This window comes from Haematobia irritans, chromosome 4 (assembly GCF_050003625.1).
Source record: "Haematobia irritans isolate KBUSLIRL chromosome 4, ASM5000362v1, whole genome shotgun sequence".
NCBI lineage: Eukaryota > Metazoa > Arthropoda > Insecta > Diptera > Muscidae > Haematobia > Haematobia irritans.
In genome coordinates this window covers 210,351,980-210,368,356 of record NC_134400.1, presented here as the reverse complement: position 1 = coordinate 210,368,356, position 16,377 = coordinate 210,351,980, and the positions used below count along the sequence as shown (strand labels likewise).

Below are 16,377 nucleotides of genomic sequence, written 5' to 3'. Positions count from 1 at the left end.
CTCATGCAATACTTTTTTTTTTGTAGTAACTTGGCGTGGTACAACTTCTCAATAGTGATGGCGCTTTTCCGACGAGATTTCGATGTCGTATACGATTGCTTTCGACGTGGTGGGAATTCTCAGTCGTCATGCGCTTTACAGACTATCAGTTATTCCGGACGGAATGTCTGATTTTGGGAAGAATCTGAACGAAGTGCTGAAAACATAGTTATTTCGCTTAAAATTTTTAAAGGTATATTGGTGGACAATTGTTGACTTTCCAAACGGAATAAAGTGATTGTTTTTCAGACATTTTACAGACACGCTGCCTCTATTGAGAATAAAAACACTGACTGATAGACGCTGCAACATGTAATCCGCTTCATCCGAGTTCAATCGATCGACTGAAATGCATAGAAACAGCTGTTTTTTTGGTTATAAATTCAGCTGTTTGTTTCCATTTTAGTCGATCCACAGAGCTCATTCGACATACATCAACAGGTTGTAAAGCTCCTTTATTATATTGTTTAGTCTGGTTTAGTCATCTTAATTAAAAAATAGTAATTGGTATTAAAACTATTCTTTCATAAATTAATATCTTAATAATGCTGCAAAAAAGCGTCGTCAAAAAAGAAGTGAAAATGTTCGTTTTGGGTCCGGAAGTGGTGCAAAATTGGCGGAGAAGCGATGTATGTAATAGGAACTCGTCATAGAACGAATGTCCACCGTTTCAGCAGCCGTTGCAATAAATTTGCATCACTTCTTACGGTGTGATCCATATCGTTGTGTGATATTTTCCCAAATAAATAATTTTTATTTATTCGTTTTTTTATTTGATTTTTGGTCGAACATTTGTTAGAATTATATAAATATTTATAAAGACCTCGAGCTTCAAGAAACATTAATTTATAATATTTTTATATTTTTTATGATTTTTAATGCATTCTAAAGCTTGTTTGAATATTTTCACAAATTATCGATTTTTCTATAATGGATTTAGCATTTTTGTGGCAAAATTTGAATAATTCTTACCATTTTATTTATTCTTACTCTTTTTTAAACTATTTGAAAAAAGAAAACAAAAATTACGCATTAAAATATGAAAAAACTGAAGTAAAACAATAATTGAACCTATAAGTTCAGTCTATAAAGTTTTAGCTAGGGGGGCTATAGCCCCCCCTAGGAAAATTGTCTAGCTACGCTAATGATTTCAAGTCAAGTTGAATTTATGTTGAAAATTATATTTACCCTCAAACTGAAAAGTTGTTGCATTTGAAAAACGCCCATCCTGTGTTTATTGGGATAAAATGGCTTTTGTAACAATAGTGATGGTAAAATACCTTCATGTACATTTTGCAGTTGCTGATACGCTTCCCCCATCACAGCTGGCGATTGTTGTAGTGTCACTTACGAGTCTGTGGTAGCGATGAGGATGAAATGAAACTTTGAAATGCTTGCAGGAATTTTGTTTCTTTAGACAATTTTCTCAAAATTTTATTTCTTTAGAAAATTTTCTCAAAATTTCATTTCTATAAAAAATCTTTTCAAAATTTTATTTCTATTCAACATTTTCTCAAAATTTTATTTCTATAAAAAATTTTCTCAAAATTTTATTTCTATACAATTTTTTCAAAGTTTTATTTCTATAGAAAATTTTCTAAAAATGTTATTTGTATAGAAAATTTTCTCATAATTTTATTTCTATAAAAAATGCAAATACAATTTTTATTTTTAGAAAATTTTGTCAAAATTGTATTTCTATAAAAAATCTTTTCAAAATTTTATTTCTATTTTTTCAAAATTTTACTTCTATAGAAAATTTTCTAAAAATTTTATTTCTATAGAAAACTTTCTCATAATTTTATTTCTATACAAAATTTTCTCATAATTTTATTTCTAAAAAAAATTTCTTAAAATTTTATTTCTATAGAAAATTGTGTCAAAATTTTATTTCTATAGAAAATTTTCTCAAAATTTTATTTCTATATAAATATGTGAAATACGTCTTAAGGTAAGTACTATGTTCGCTTTTCGCGTTGAAATTTTCGTGGTTACTTTATTAAAACAGTTCAATATAAAGCAGATAAATTAACTCAATTGATGTGCAATTTCTTGTTTCTCTAGATTTCGGCAAGACTTTACAGGAATTTGTCTGTTTTCATTTATAATTTTGATTATTTCAGGAAAAGTAATCGCGAAAATAAAGTGATTTTCAACTCGAAAACCGAACATAGTACACACCTTTAGTTGGAGAGGTCTTTTTTGCAAAATCTAACAAAACATCAAGAATTCTACCAATCTACCATACAGTGAAAAATCTACCATTTTTGGTAGAATCCTACCAATTGTCGCAACCGTGCTGCTATGTCGAAAACTGACAAACAAACAAAAATGAATCAATTTTTCTAATACATATATATTGCCCGATAAATCATAAATGGAATGGAATCGCGAAAATAAAGTGATTTTCAATTCGAAAACCGAACATAGTACCCACCTTAAATTCGAACTCACCTCTAATACCTTACTCACATTGGGCTCGAAATCTACTAAAAGTGGATTTGAAATCCCTCTTTTATAAGGCAAATGACAGTTGAAGTCTAGTTAAATTGGATTTCGGAAGTGTACTGAGAATGAAGTATAATTTAATTGTACTCATTTATGTTAAAGGTGCTCTTTGAAGAAAAACAATTCTATTGTTGTTATCGAATCTACTCTGCCTGTTATCGATATCCACACAGCTGATTTTCATACTTTATTTACGTCTTTGTTCGCTCAGTACGTCTTTCATTATTATTGGAAAAATGGATAAATTCAATAATCAGATTGGATTTTTGGTATTAAAAGAAGATGGAGCTGTTTTGGAATCAGGTGGCGAGTTGGAGAATGACGAGAGAAGTGCCAACATATTGCTAGACCTTATCAATTTAACCGAAAGGTATGCTATCCATAGACACCAAAATTTTAGATATTGAATTTCCATGTTTTACAGTGTCGATGAGAGCTTCATGCCCAAAAGTAGCTGTGAGAGAATTTCTATTGTCTATGAAGATCATTCTTATAATATTTGCTTGTCCAATAGACGAATATACATTGTAAAATTGCGCAATGTAAGTGGCGCTGCTACTAGTCGAAGCCATGCTACATCCAACAATGGTGCGAATGTGTACGTTGATGGAGCCGATGGCAATATGAGTTCAACGGCGGTATTAACTTGAGATAGCTCAAGCACTGTCTGTTGCGTTTTCTGCGCCCATAGCTTTCGCCAGCGCAGTCCCAGGGACAGTGCTTGCCTCCCCTCACAACAATCTACTAAGGACCACCGTTCCCGAAGGTTCAACTGGAAAACGCCTTTTATTTATTTAATAATTTTGTTTATTTGTCAGAGAATACACCATCTTTAATATCTTGATCAAATATGCGTTCAGCTTCCTTAGTCATATCGAGCAGAGTGGGTTTTGTACTGAAAACAATAACATAACGTTGACGCCAATTACCACGTCTCTTAACCACCCAGAAATCATCCGTTGACTTAATCATAATTTCCTCTTGATTGGGTATACAAGCGGTAGGGTCTTGATCTTCGGGCAAAGTAAACAGATCAGCTATAACATTGAGAACATTTTGCGACATGTTAGCATTACGCTGGGGTTCTGTATCGAAATTTGTAATCATTTTGAGACTTTGATCGTTAACAAACAGATATTTAATTGTGCCATATTCGCTGTCCGTATTGCCAAAGAGTGGATTCTTAATATTGTTTTGTTTACTTAGATAATCTTCGATGTCTCGTGTCAAGACATAAAGTTGCGTACTCAGAGCACTACCAATATCTTCTAGATATTGTTGGGTTACATCGTTGCATTCATGTTTAAAGAAAAGACACAAAGTGACACTGGTTGATGGATATAAAACCATTCGATAGGATTCCACTATGTCCTTGCAATTCATATATACTTTGTAGACATTGTGCACAAGGTCTCGTGTAGACTCTTCCCCATTGCGAGTCCTCAGACATTGCACAATGTATTGATGAAGCGTATATAGCTGTGAGGAATGGAAACGTCCACAACTGCAAATATACCAGGGTAGTACATGTTAAAATTAAGTGGGTGAATTATTATTTTGCTTTTATCTTACGTTACTACGGTATCTTTATAAAGCATAAGTGAGTCGATTATGATTGGATATGTTGATTTCAGGGATTCCATGAAGTTGTGAACTCGTAAAAATAAAATCTTATCCAATGGTAGGTATTGTAGGGTACGCATAAATTCAAAAATATCATCGATTGGCAGCTTAAGGGAAGATATATACTGAAATGAGAGAAAAGTTATTGAGCGTCATTGCATTTGTATGTGGCTTACAATCATGAGCCATTGTCATTAGAATTAAGAAGTTGACTATATATACCAATACTTGAAAATGTTGTCCTATACAAAATTTAGTAAAAATTGGTATTTTGACATCTGTCAAGTTTTGAGATTTATTTCTTTTTAATTTTCTGTAGTTATCCCAGTTTGTATGTTTTAAGTAATAAAAAAAGAGAGGAGATAGACACATGCACATTTTTATGTGCTTCATAATCATGAGCCATTGTCATTAGAATTAAGAAGTTGACTATATATACCAATACTTGAAAATGTTGTCCTATACAAAATTTAGTAAAAATTGGTATTTTTACATATGTCAAGTTTTGAGATTGATTTCGTTTTAATTTTCGGTAGTTATCCCAAGTAATACTTTGGGGTTTGGGAGTATGTTTTAAGCAATAAAAAAGAGTGTATATAGATAGACACATGTTGCCTTTGGCAATAATGCTTATTGCCGCCACCAGAGTTGAAATTGCTATGTCCGAACGTGTGTAAACACATTTTTGTAAAAAAAAAGTCTCAGTTTGACCTCCGCCGACGCAAATTTGCAAAAGTAAATTTTTTGGGTCGGAATCGTCTCTATTGATTTTGGAAGAAATCGGTTAAGAATCGCCCCAGAATCCAGGGATTCACACTGATTTGAATTGCGTCAGGATCGGTATGTATGGTTCAGATTTAGAATAACTCCCAAATATAATTCGTCCGATTTTGACTAATATGACCACATAGGGCACATCTCATCCCAATTTCTTTAAAATTATGCACGGGGTGTAGAATTGAAAACTTGTATTGAATTTTGTCCAAATCGATTCAGATTTAGATATGGCTTCCAAAGATATGTTCTTCCTATTTAGGCGAATATAGCCAATGACGATTGCCCCATATCGACTGCCCCCATATGAAATGAAATATAGAAATGGTGCTCACATAAATTTACAAATTCTGGAAATCTTAATTACAAGGTTACGTGAACGGACGTTCGGATAGAAGGGTATATACATAGACAATTCTCCGTTTGGCTTTATACAGTTTGAACCATGTCCGAATATCTTGTTGCCAGGATGTTACTGATAAAGCTATGATTTCAGTAATTAATTTTTGGTCCGGTGAGAAGTTTCATTGTGTTCCACAATTTTAGAACAATCAAACATCCAGTTTTGGTCTATCCCGATCTACCCATAATATTATGCAAGTGATGAAAATACAAACCTCATCGAAAAATCCCTCTAGTTTTTCTACCAATGTTTCACGAGCATTTTCCTGGTTATCATCTAAAATCATTTGGAATGTTCCATATTCCAAGCGAAAGCGCTCATAGGCCATAATAACCACTTTACGGTAAAGATCATCATGTAATTCATAGGGATGGTATTCGGCATAATCAACACCATCTTTGGCCAACATTTCTTTAGGCACATTTAGAACTAAGACAAGCCAAAAATTTGGCTCTGCTTGATACAAAAGCTGAACAGTTTTTTCGGTGTGTATTACTGTAATGGGATATATTGAAAATGTGAATATTTTTCAAAGGTATTCAATGGTAGCAACTCACCTTCACAGCCACCTGGTTCATTTGTAAACGTGCTGTGGATAGAGAATTATAATACTATGACTAATTAAATCCCAAAACTTTTATTTTTATTCACAACTTTCTTCTTACTCGGTAAATGATGTAAACGCTTGGCTCAATCCAATATCTGATATTTTTGTATTCAATTCAATATCCTTTGGATGATAAAAAAGGATTTTATCCTTTTCCTAATGATTAAAAGAGATTTTATAGGTTCCTTGTACACTAAATATTTGAAATTTAAATGTTCTCCTCGCTACAGGCTTTTCCCAAAATGGGCGTCATTTATTGATATTCACAATCCCGCTTACCTGTCCTTCCTTGAGTCCGTAGGTCGAATTGAAAATGTAAAAGCTTCTAATGTTGACATCAATTTTTCTCCTTTGTAAATTATGCATTTTATTCTAATATAATTTTTTTTTTTTTTTTTTCCTTTTAAGTTGCTCCCAATGCCGATGAAAAAAAACACCCTTATTGGAAGACTTATTTGGCCCGGAATCACAAAGCCAACACTAATAGACATCGCAATGCTGTGATGAAACTAAATGCATGGACCAGTCTTCTCCAAGAAATCCGCTAAAATGCTCAAACCTTCTATACCAAATTTGTCAACAAATTGTTCAATATCAAATATACCATCCAATTCGGTGAAGTGCGTTCTTTCCAAGAAAAATCTAGGGCATTCAAAAATCACATGGGATGGGGTCTCCACCCCACCACATGACTCACACTCTGGAGAATCAGCTACTCGCACCTTATAAAGTGTAGAATTGCAGAATGCATTGTCACTCAGTATTCTATTAATTGCTTTACACTGAAGAGTATTCACTGCCACATTACCGAACCACGGCTTCTTCCGCACCGTCGGAAAGATTCTGAAGTAACAGGAATTTCGTACTGACGCCTCTTGTATATATTCCGTTGACCATTTCAACCACAATTTTTCCTCTATTGTACGAATAGCATCACCTAAGGGCCATTTCAAATCTAAACGCCATCCCTCTTCAAATGCCTTTTTCGCTGCTTCATCCACTTTCTCATTGTGAGGTATTCCCATGTGCCCGGGAATGAAATGTATTTCGATGCTTCCACAGTGTTCATTTGCAAGAGCCAGAAATTGATGTGCCAAAAAATTAAGTCCTCCGTTGTTTTTAAGCGCTTGAACTCCAGCTAGACTATCCGTTAAAAATGCAATATTTGTCAGCCCGTTGTTTGTAGCAAATTCAAGAGCTTTATATAACGCAACAAGCTCCGCCGACATAGAAGACAGTCTTTTGGTGACACAGAAGGCCTGAACCAAACCAGAAGCCTGGTGGTAGAAAGCAGCCCCCGTATATTCAGCATGCACTGAGCCATCCGTGAAGATTAAATCAAACTTTCTATCTTGTAGATCCGCCTCCTTCTCCAACCTCAGACTCCTAACCAGTTCAACGCTAGCTTCAGCCTTATTTTTGACAGCTCCTTTGAAAAAGTCCTCATCAAACTTTATATTACTTGGCTTAATGATTGATTCAGAGATCTGTGCGACGTCTTCAAAAATATGCTGGAATTGATGATAGATTCTGTAGTAACTAGAATTCAATGGACGATCCCGAACAGCCATTATCTCCTTTGCCGGAAGGTTCAACGCAAAAACTTTTATTAGTTCCTTTGCCGTTGCCAATTCAAATCTCTTGTCAGGAGGCAATTCACCAGCCATATGATATATGACTGAAACAGGTGTTGTGCGTATGAGACCCAGGGCCTTTCTCAGGACATTATTAAGGCAACTTTTAATTCTGCCAGAAGCAACTTGAGACATATTTGAAAGAGCCGAGGCTCCATATTCAGCTTTCGACCTCACAAATGCTTTATAAAAAAGTAATGCCTTAATCGGATGCACTCCAAAACGACACCCATTGATAATATTCATGAAGCGGCATTTCTTTTCAATCTCCCTGATCGTAAAGTCCACATGTTCGTTCGACGAACCATTTGTCGAGATCACCACACCTAGGTATTTCATTTCCTGTACTTGATTCAGGAGTGTGTTTTCAACGCATATGTTCAAATCTCGTTGTCTTCTGTTAAAGTGAACCACACTTGTCTTGGCCATGTTGAAATTAAGACTCTTTTCATTACATCTTGCCTTAAAGTCAATAATTTTAGACTGAAGCAATGTCTTGGTACTGTTAAAATCCTTGTCATAACAGATCAAAACAAAGTCATCTGCATATTGAAATAAACGACATTGACTCGAATTGACATGATGAAGTGAAATGGTGTATAAGTTAAAAAGAATTGGACTCAGCCCACTCCCTTGAGCTAGTCCACCAAATGTCTCTTTCGACTTTGTCCCGCAAATTAATATCCTTTCTCTAAAAAATTCATAGATCCACCAAGTAATGTGACTGTTAAAGCCCAAAATTTCCATGACATCCTTCAGAACCTCTATATCTGTGCAATCATACGCTTTCTCCACATCAACACACATACCCATTACATGCATTGACCTCGACTTCAGGTCGGCCACAAAATTCACAAGGTCGTTTATGCACATGGCTGTCGAATGATGAGGTCTAAAGGCATAAGAGCGTTCAGGGAGCAGGTTAAATGATCTGATATGTTCATTAATCAGATTTTTCAGCACACCTTCTATTAATTTGACATGTACACTCAGAAGCGATATCGGTCTAAAGTTTACGATCATGGTGGCATCTTTGTTCCTCTTTGGGACCGGCGTTAAAAGAATTCTCCTCCAGGAATTAGGAAAAATACCGTCCTCGAAAAGCTTCTTCAGGATTTCGAAAAACGCAATTCTGTCTGAGTCCTTTAAATTAATAATCATTTCATAAGTTATCTTATCAGCACCAGCTGCAGATCCGGGATTTCTTGATCTAATGAACGATTCAAAATCACATACTCCGAATTGAGGTAATGGGTCTCTATTTTTAAAATCAGTTGAGAGCGGCGGCGGGATGTTAATGGGAGCAGATTCTGTGACCATATTGATAAAACACTCTTTCTGTTCCTCATTCCAGATGTTGTTTATATTTTTTTCCTTACCAAATTTCCGCACGTTCTTCACTTTATCCCAAACCTCCCTCGGAGAGCAAGCCGAAGAGACTTCAGAGAGGAAGGCTTGAAAATTCGATTTCTTTAAAGTTCCAATATAGTTCTTCAATTCATTGTCAGCCATAATCCAATCTTGACAGTTCTCATAAGTTCTGTATCGGTGATATTTCAATCTAAGAGCATTGCGCCTTCGAAATAATCTTGAGGCCTCGGGGTCCCACCATGGTTTGGGTTTATATTTGTTCCTAGAATCTATGTATTCCGAACAATTTTGAATTATAGAATCCATTTTGGAACTGAATTCCTCATATGAGGTGCCCACACTCAAACGACTAACACCGTCTAATACACGGCGATGGCACACTTTGTAGAAACCCCTTGGTGCCGGATCAATATCACAGATTTCAATTACAATGGGAAAATGATTACTGTTAGTCAGTTTTGCCTTCCGAACAGACCAACTCGGATTTCGAACAAAGTTTCTGCAGAACGTAACATCAAGAAAAGAGAATTGGCCATCACGAACAGAAAAAGTGTAGTCACCAGTGTTGAGACAGCAAAAAGAAGAACCATACATCAAATCTGCAAGAATGTCACCTCTCGTATCAGAAACTGGAGACCCCCAAAGATGCGATTTGGCATTCAAATCACCGCCAAAAATCATCGGAAGGGACATGTTCTCAACAGAGTCAATGAAACTGGAAATAATCGCCTTAAAAGCACCGTTTGAGGTATTAGGTGGTATGTAAGCCGAAACAACACAGACATTTTTCCTCAAATTATGAGTACGAATACCAACCACTTCCCCAACAGGAAATTTGTCCAAAATTGAAAATGATATATCTCTTCTAATGTAGATGCCTACACCTCCATATCCATCACTCCTGTTCTTATAAACATAATTAAAATTACAAATGCTTGTAGTCGAATTATCAGTCAACCATGTTTCAGACAGTAGTGCTATGTCTATCTTGTTAGTCTCAAGAAATAATTCCAAGACATCTTTGTTCTCTCTCTTTCTCAGGCTCTGAATATTCAGTTGTAAAATTCTCATCTTTTCTTTAACAATAATAATACAATGAAAAAAACAAAATTACACTGAGAGGCTAGTGGCCCCCCCAGCTTTTATCAACTCGACGTCTTGCGTAGCAAAAAAGCGATTCATATCTTGATGAAGATCTTGAATGAAGTTCAAATGGTCTCCTCCGGAGCCATTTGCACCCACAACAATGTAATTATTTAATTTCTTAGCTAATTCATTTATAGCTCTCTCAAAACCAGATGTCTTCAAATTCTCCGCTGCAATAATACCTACACCGTTTGGAGCTTTATACGTCTCACCTTCTTGTAAAGCAGCCTGGTGCTCTTTTTGTGTCCTTCTTGCGTTAGCCTCCTCTCGTTCCTTATTTATATTCAGTTTGGCGACTCGCGCAAACGAAAATTGTTTATGAAGATCTTTTGCTGCATCAAGATTGTTGCTCACATTGCTGTTATTAGCGAAAGGCTTAAAGTTCGGCTTGTGCCGAATGGGGGGAAAAGCCACATCAAGATTTTGATCCAAAATATCAAACCTATTCGAAAAAATGGCAGAATATTTAGATCTTGCCTCTCGGATGGATAGATTCTCAACGACCATGATTTTTTTAATTCTAAAAGCCTTTTCCCTTGCAGGGCAGTCGCGGCTATTGGAAGGGTGCGCCAGTCCACAGTTAGAGCATGTGATCGGGTTACTGCAATTATTCGGGTCAACCACTTCGTGGCGTTGGAAGCAAATACGACAATTAGCAGGTGATTTGCAGTGATCTGCAAAATGGTTAAATCGGAAACACCGATAGCATTGACCAAAGGGGATAAAATGGTGTACCCTCAATTTTGCACCACTATAGTCAATAACCTCTGGCAATTTGCGCCCCTTGAAGATGACCTTCACTCTCCTTGTATTTATGGTCTCTCCTCTTTCTTTTCTAGTCATTCGAATAATATCCAAAATCGTTGTCTCATTGGTTTTTAAATCCTCTTTTAGCTCCTCTGTGGAAATTTCTTCCGGTACATTATAAATAACTCCTACTATAGACACGAAGTGAGCCAATATTCTGGCCTGATATCCACCTTCACTTAAACGGGCATCCTTCACGAAGTTATTTGCCGAAGCACCATCTTTGAAGACAACTTTCACTCTTCCATACCCAACTTTAACAATTTCCAGAATATTGGGTATATTTAACGTTTTGAGGAATCTAGCCGCAGCCATGGTGTTAATCGGCTTTCTTTCGTTGCCAGACGTAAAAGTTTCTAAAAACGTTAAAAAGGGGCCTTCGCTTGTTGCATCATATTCATAAACACGGCTAGAATTAGTTAGCATGGTCGATTGGTTCACCTGAGAACCTCCAGATGTTTTAACATCACGGCGACCCTCTAATCTCGGTACCTTAGTGCCTTGCTTGTCCAGACTTTCCTCTCTTCCTCCTAGTTTATTCCGGCTTCTAGATCTGCATCTTCGCCCAATGTCCGGTGGTGGTGGAATTGGCGGGACATTTGCCTCAGTCCCATTCGGCATTTTTACCGCCTATAAACAAAAATCAGCAAATACACCTTGCCAATAATAGGTAACAATTTTTCTTTTCCAAATCAAAAAGAAAAGAGAAACCAAATAGATAGAATTTCACAATCTTCTTGATTTCGAAAAACCGCAGTGATCAAGTTCCGTGAAGCTCAGCCTTGAAAAAACACAACCTTGCTTGACGAACGACGCTCACGAAAAGAATTCTAATATAATTAAATTAAGCCAACCGAGGAAATCATTTGCATGCTTACAATACCAATTGTCACTAATTTCCAAAAACAAACATCAGCTGCCTCGCAATGATGGTGTTGCCATATATTCCCTCCATAAGAAGAGCGATTTTATATTTGGTTAAAGTCAGCTGAGTAAAATCAACGAAGGTTGTTTTAACGGTAATAATAGGAGTGTTTTATTTTAGTATAGGAAATAATTCAAAACCTATCTAAAACAAATTAATTTTTTCGTTTTTTAGCACCAAAATTTCTTCACAAATCTAGAGTGTCCATATAGGTTTATGCAATAAATTTTGTAATCTTTAATATATGGCCAACCCGGAGATCGTAATAAAATGGCCAGGAGAAATAATAGGCCTGGACCACAAAATCACGTATGCCACAGTCTTCCTTAGTCGCATATATTGCTGGCCTACAAAAGCCTGATTTTATTTCACGTAAAAAATGACAAAAGATGTGAATGACTCTTTTGGAATTCTTCGCAAAAAGCTAGATCGACTCAGAATTTCACCACAATATATATTCTTTGTGGGGTCTTAGACTAATATTTCGCTCCTGTGGTGGAGTGTATAATAATGATTGATTTTTTTTTTAATTTTTAATAAAAGAATTGATACAATCAATATATCCACCATCATAGAATGGTGACAGGGGGATTAATAAGTTTGTCATTCCGTTTGTTACACATCGAAATATCGATTTCCGACTATATAAAGTATATATATATAAAGTATATATGTATATAAAGTATATAAAGTATATATATATATATATAATATATATATATATATATATATATATATATATATATATATATATATATATATATATATATATATATATATATATATATATATATATATATATATATATATATATATATATATATATATATATATATATATATATATATATATATATATATATATATATATATATATATATATATATATATATATATACTTTATATAGTCGGAAATCGATATTTCGATGTGTAACAAACGGATCAGTGAGAAATTCTAAGAAGAAATTCCTATCATTTCATACCGTTTCTATCCAACTTCTGGGAGAAACCTTGTGATAAACGCAAGATTTCTGGCTCAACAGCGTTATCGACTGTTCTCCATTCTACAGGAAAATTGCTCACCGATTTGTGGCGTTTTCATCAATGAATTTTTTAATTAAATATTTATTTTCGTCCAACTAAAACTGTAATTGATACTATTATTTGCGTGATTGAAGGCATTTTATTTAATTTTTTCATTGAATCGGAAAATTGTTTTCGTGTGTTCGACTATTTTCGACGTTGCAGGGATTCTCAGAAGTGCCATCAAATTCAAAAAATGTTGGCAGGTTACTTACGGTGTAAGCGTAAACTAATCTTATTGACATTTAACCCTTACATGCGCACTGTATCTTTTAAGATACAACCAGAAAAAAATTCGTTCTTTCCTAAAATTTTGACCGAATTCTATGAAATCATAGAATTTAAAAATCATAATTCTATTTCTAAAAATAGGGTTTTCCGGAAAATTTGTAGTACTACTGAGTAAACTGTAGTTAAATTTGAAAATCAAATTTTGACAAAAAATTCAAAAAACTACAAATTTGAAGTAAAATTATATTTACTAGATTTAAAAGTAAAGGCCGGTACTATGTTCATTCTTGCGAACAAATTTTATAGAAACCATTATTTCGCACATAGAAAGCGGGTTTATTTAGGTGACAATGAGCGCTATTTAACAGTGAGCGATATTTATTAAGTTGGTGGTTGCTGCTTGCTATTGGAAAATTAACATTTTATTTTTCCTTGCACTGTTAGAAAAATATGTTTTTCATATGTTCCGATATAAACAAAATGTGTTTCGGGCACAATTTTTAAACACAATATATTTAAGTGCAAACATGTAATGTTCCTAAACTAACACAAAATGTTTGGGACACATATGTTAATATGTTAGAATATATTATGTTTGGGGCATGAATGTTTCATAAAAATAATATGTGTGAATGTATACATATATATATATTTACAAATTTCGAGTAAACATATATATGTTGTGATACTTTATTCAGAGAGCGACAGAGAGAGAGAGAGAGTTAGTATAGAGAAAGAAATAGAGATGGAAACCAGGAGGGTTGAATAAAAAGATATCAACAAAACACAGCGAGAATGAAATGAGAGCAATTTCTGTGAAACCGCTTGTATGTAGTTTCGGAAAACTGTTTCATGATAAGGCCAAAAATGTAATATGCTTAAGTCTAAATATTATTTAATTTGAATATTAGAATGAGTATTCGGAATAAAGAGAATAGACATTCGGAACCAAGAGAATATACATTTGAAAAAAATGTATATTTGTATTACAGAAAAAGATGCGAAAAACTCAAAAATTTCGTGGAAGTGAAAATTTTCTGAGGAAATGAGCACAATCTTCTTTGAGGAATTCTTCCAAGCATATACTATTTTTGGATTCAGAATGCTTCCAAACATATAATATGCTCACATAAAACAAACATATTAATGTTTCGGCAGTATCCAATAATATATGTGCTTCCTGCAAAATATATTTGGAACATATGTTAGAGAAGCGATTTTTTTTGAGGGTGTGGGCAATTGATCTGCTACTCCTTTGATCCTCTGTATATTTTCGGAAGAAAAATATGATCCGTGTTTGCGGTATAAACCCACACAAATAGTTTTAATAAATAAATTATTTCTTAATTCACATTGCAAATGGCGCCATTCTATAAACGTCAGTTTTTCAACTCAAAAAAAAAAAAAAAAACAAACACAAATGGAAAAAATTTCGCTAGTTTTTCGCATATTTTGGTTTTGTATGGAGTTTCAACGCGAAAACCGAATAGAGCACCGGCCTTAATGCTGGTAAAAAAATGTGTAGTGTAAAAATATTTCTATTCTCTACACCCAAAGAAATTTGTTAGTAGGGACAGCAGAAAAGTCTGCTAAAACAGCAGAAAGTTTGCTGAAAAAGGGGCAGCAGTCACTGTTTGCTGAAATAGCAAACATTTCCTGCTATTTTTTAAGCTCGATTAGACTAAAACATGTTTTATTTTGGCTAAAACAAATAAAAATGGAGCTATCCTAACATAATTAATACTTTATTTTATGAATATCTATAGTGTTGACTGAAATCTGAATATGTTTGCTGATCGTATTTAGGAGCTTGTAAGTATATTACAGTGCAAAAATATACCAAAAACTACTTTTGGTTCTTAAATACGCTTTGGGGAAAATTTTATAACCTAAAAATTTTATAAATTGTTGTTCATTAGGCCCTGAAGTACAAAAATATAAAAACAGACATCGACTGCTGTTTTTAGCAGACTTTTTTCTATGAGTGTATTCTCTACTTAAATCAAATTGTTTATTTGTAAATAAAAACTTACGAGGGCAGTTCAGAAACTTCTTAGCCTATTAATGAAAGAGAATAGTTAGTTTTTCAAAAATATTTTTATTTTTCAATATAATCTCCTGAAACTTCAATACATTTATTTTTTTACCCTTTTGCAGATAGTAAATCAATAAAATACCTTTGAAGTCCCAGAAAACCGTTGCCATAACCTTACCAGCCGATTGAATTGTTTTTGCCTTCTTTGGGGCACTTCCTCCAGCTTCAGTCCATTGTTTGGATTGTTCTTTTGACTCTGGAGTATAATGGTGGATCCATGTCTCATCAACAGTTTTGAAACGACGCTTAATATCCATTTTATTTCGCTTAAAACGATCCAAACAAGCTTGAGAAATGTTCATTCTTATGCGTTTTTGATCGACTGTTAACAAATGCGGCACCCATCTTGCAGAAAGCTTTTTCATCTGTAGTTCTTCATGCAAAATTAAATGGACTCGATCATTTGAGATGTCCATGATATTAGCAATTTCACGCACTTTTATTCGTCGATCATTTAATACCATATCATGCACTTTGGCTACAATTTCTGTTGTTGTTGCTGTTTTTCGACGTCCACTACGTGGTTCATCTTCAATGCTTGTACGACCACGTTTAAATTCAGCAACCCATTTTTTGTTGCATAGAAGGAGCACTTTCACTTAACATATTCACCATATCATTATGAATTTCTTGTCCCGATAAACCTTTTTTATGTAAATATTTAATGACATCACGCATTTCTAATTTTTCCATTGAAAAAAAAAAAAAAATTGGGGAATGCGTTTTTTTTTAACTCCTGTTTCTATATGAAGGAGTTGCCAGATCGAAACAAAATTTAACATGTGTTCATAACAGAGATGGAAATTTCCAAAACACTTAACTTTTTTCTGTTTATACCGCGCTTTTTGTTGTAGGCTAAGAAGTTTCCGAACTGCCCTCGTAGTTTAATGCGCACTGTAGTTTTTAAGACACAACCACCCTCCACCATAAGATGGGGGGTATATTAACTTTGTCATTCCGTTTGTAACACGTCGAAATATTGCTCTAAGACCCCATAAAGTATATATATTCTGGGTCGTGGTGAAATTCAGAGTCGATCTGAGCATGTCCGTCCGTCCGTCTGTCTGTTGAAATAACGCTAACTTCCGAATGAAACAAGCTATCGACTTGAAACTTGGCACAAGTAGTTGTT

General features: G+C 34.5%; 2 protein-coding genes across 2 annotated transcripts; one reads left to right on the top strand and one right to left on the bottom strand.

Moving 5' to 3' along the window:
• The first annotated feature begins 2,724 nt into the window (after nucleotides 1-2,724).
• Lamtor4 (Late endosomal/lysosomal adaptor, MAPK and MTOR activator 4) lies at nucleotides 2,725-3,396 on the top strand. The gene is given in 2 exon segments (XM_075308195.1): nucleotides 2,725-2,917; nucleotides 2,972-3,396. Coding segments are annotated over 2 exon segments (546 nt in total). The 5' UTR covers nucleotides 2,725-2,783; the 3' UTR covers nucleotides 3,384-3,396.
• Nucleotides 3,332-11,844, bottom strand: Ccz1 (vacuolar fusion protein CCZ1). Its single transcript, XM_075308194.1, has 7 exons — nucleotides 11,754-11,844; nucleotides 6,234-6,337; nucleotides 6,013-6,110; nucleotides 5,905-5,936; nucleotides 5,562-5,842; nucleotides 4,120-4,295; nucleotides 3,332-4,051 (listed from the first exon to the last, which is right to left on the bottom strand). The coding sequence occupies exons 2-7, from the start codon at nucleotides 6,318-6,320 to the stop codon at nucleotides 3,355-3,357; spliced, it is 1,371 nt and encodes a 456-aa protein (XP_075164309.1). The 5' UTR covers nucleotides 6,321-6,337; nucleotides 11,754-11,844; the 3' UTR covers nucleotides 3,332-3,354.
• Nucleotides 11,845-16,377: the final 4,533 nt, after the last annotated feature.

Coding starts and splice junctions, on each gene's coding strand:
- Ccz1 (XM_075308194.1), bottom strand. CDS start 6,320: ATGCATAATTTACAAAGGAGAAAAATTGATGTCAACATTAGAAGCTTT. Junction 6,111..6,233: donor ACGGACTCAAGGAAGGACAG/GTAAGCGGGATT, acceptor TTTAATCATTAG/GAAAAGGATAAAATCCTTTT. Junction 5,843..5,904: donor TGAACCAGGTGGCTGTGAAG/GTGAGTTGCTAC, acceptor ATCCCATTACAG/TAATACACACCGAAAAAACT.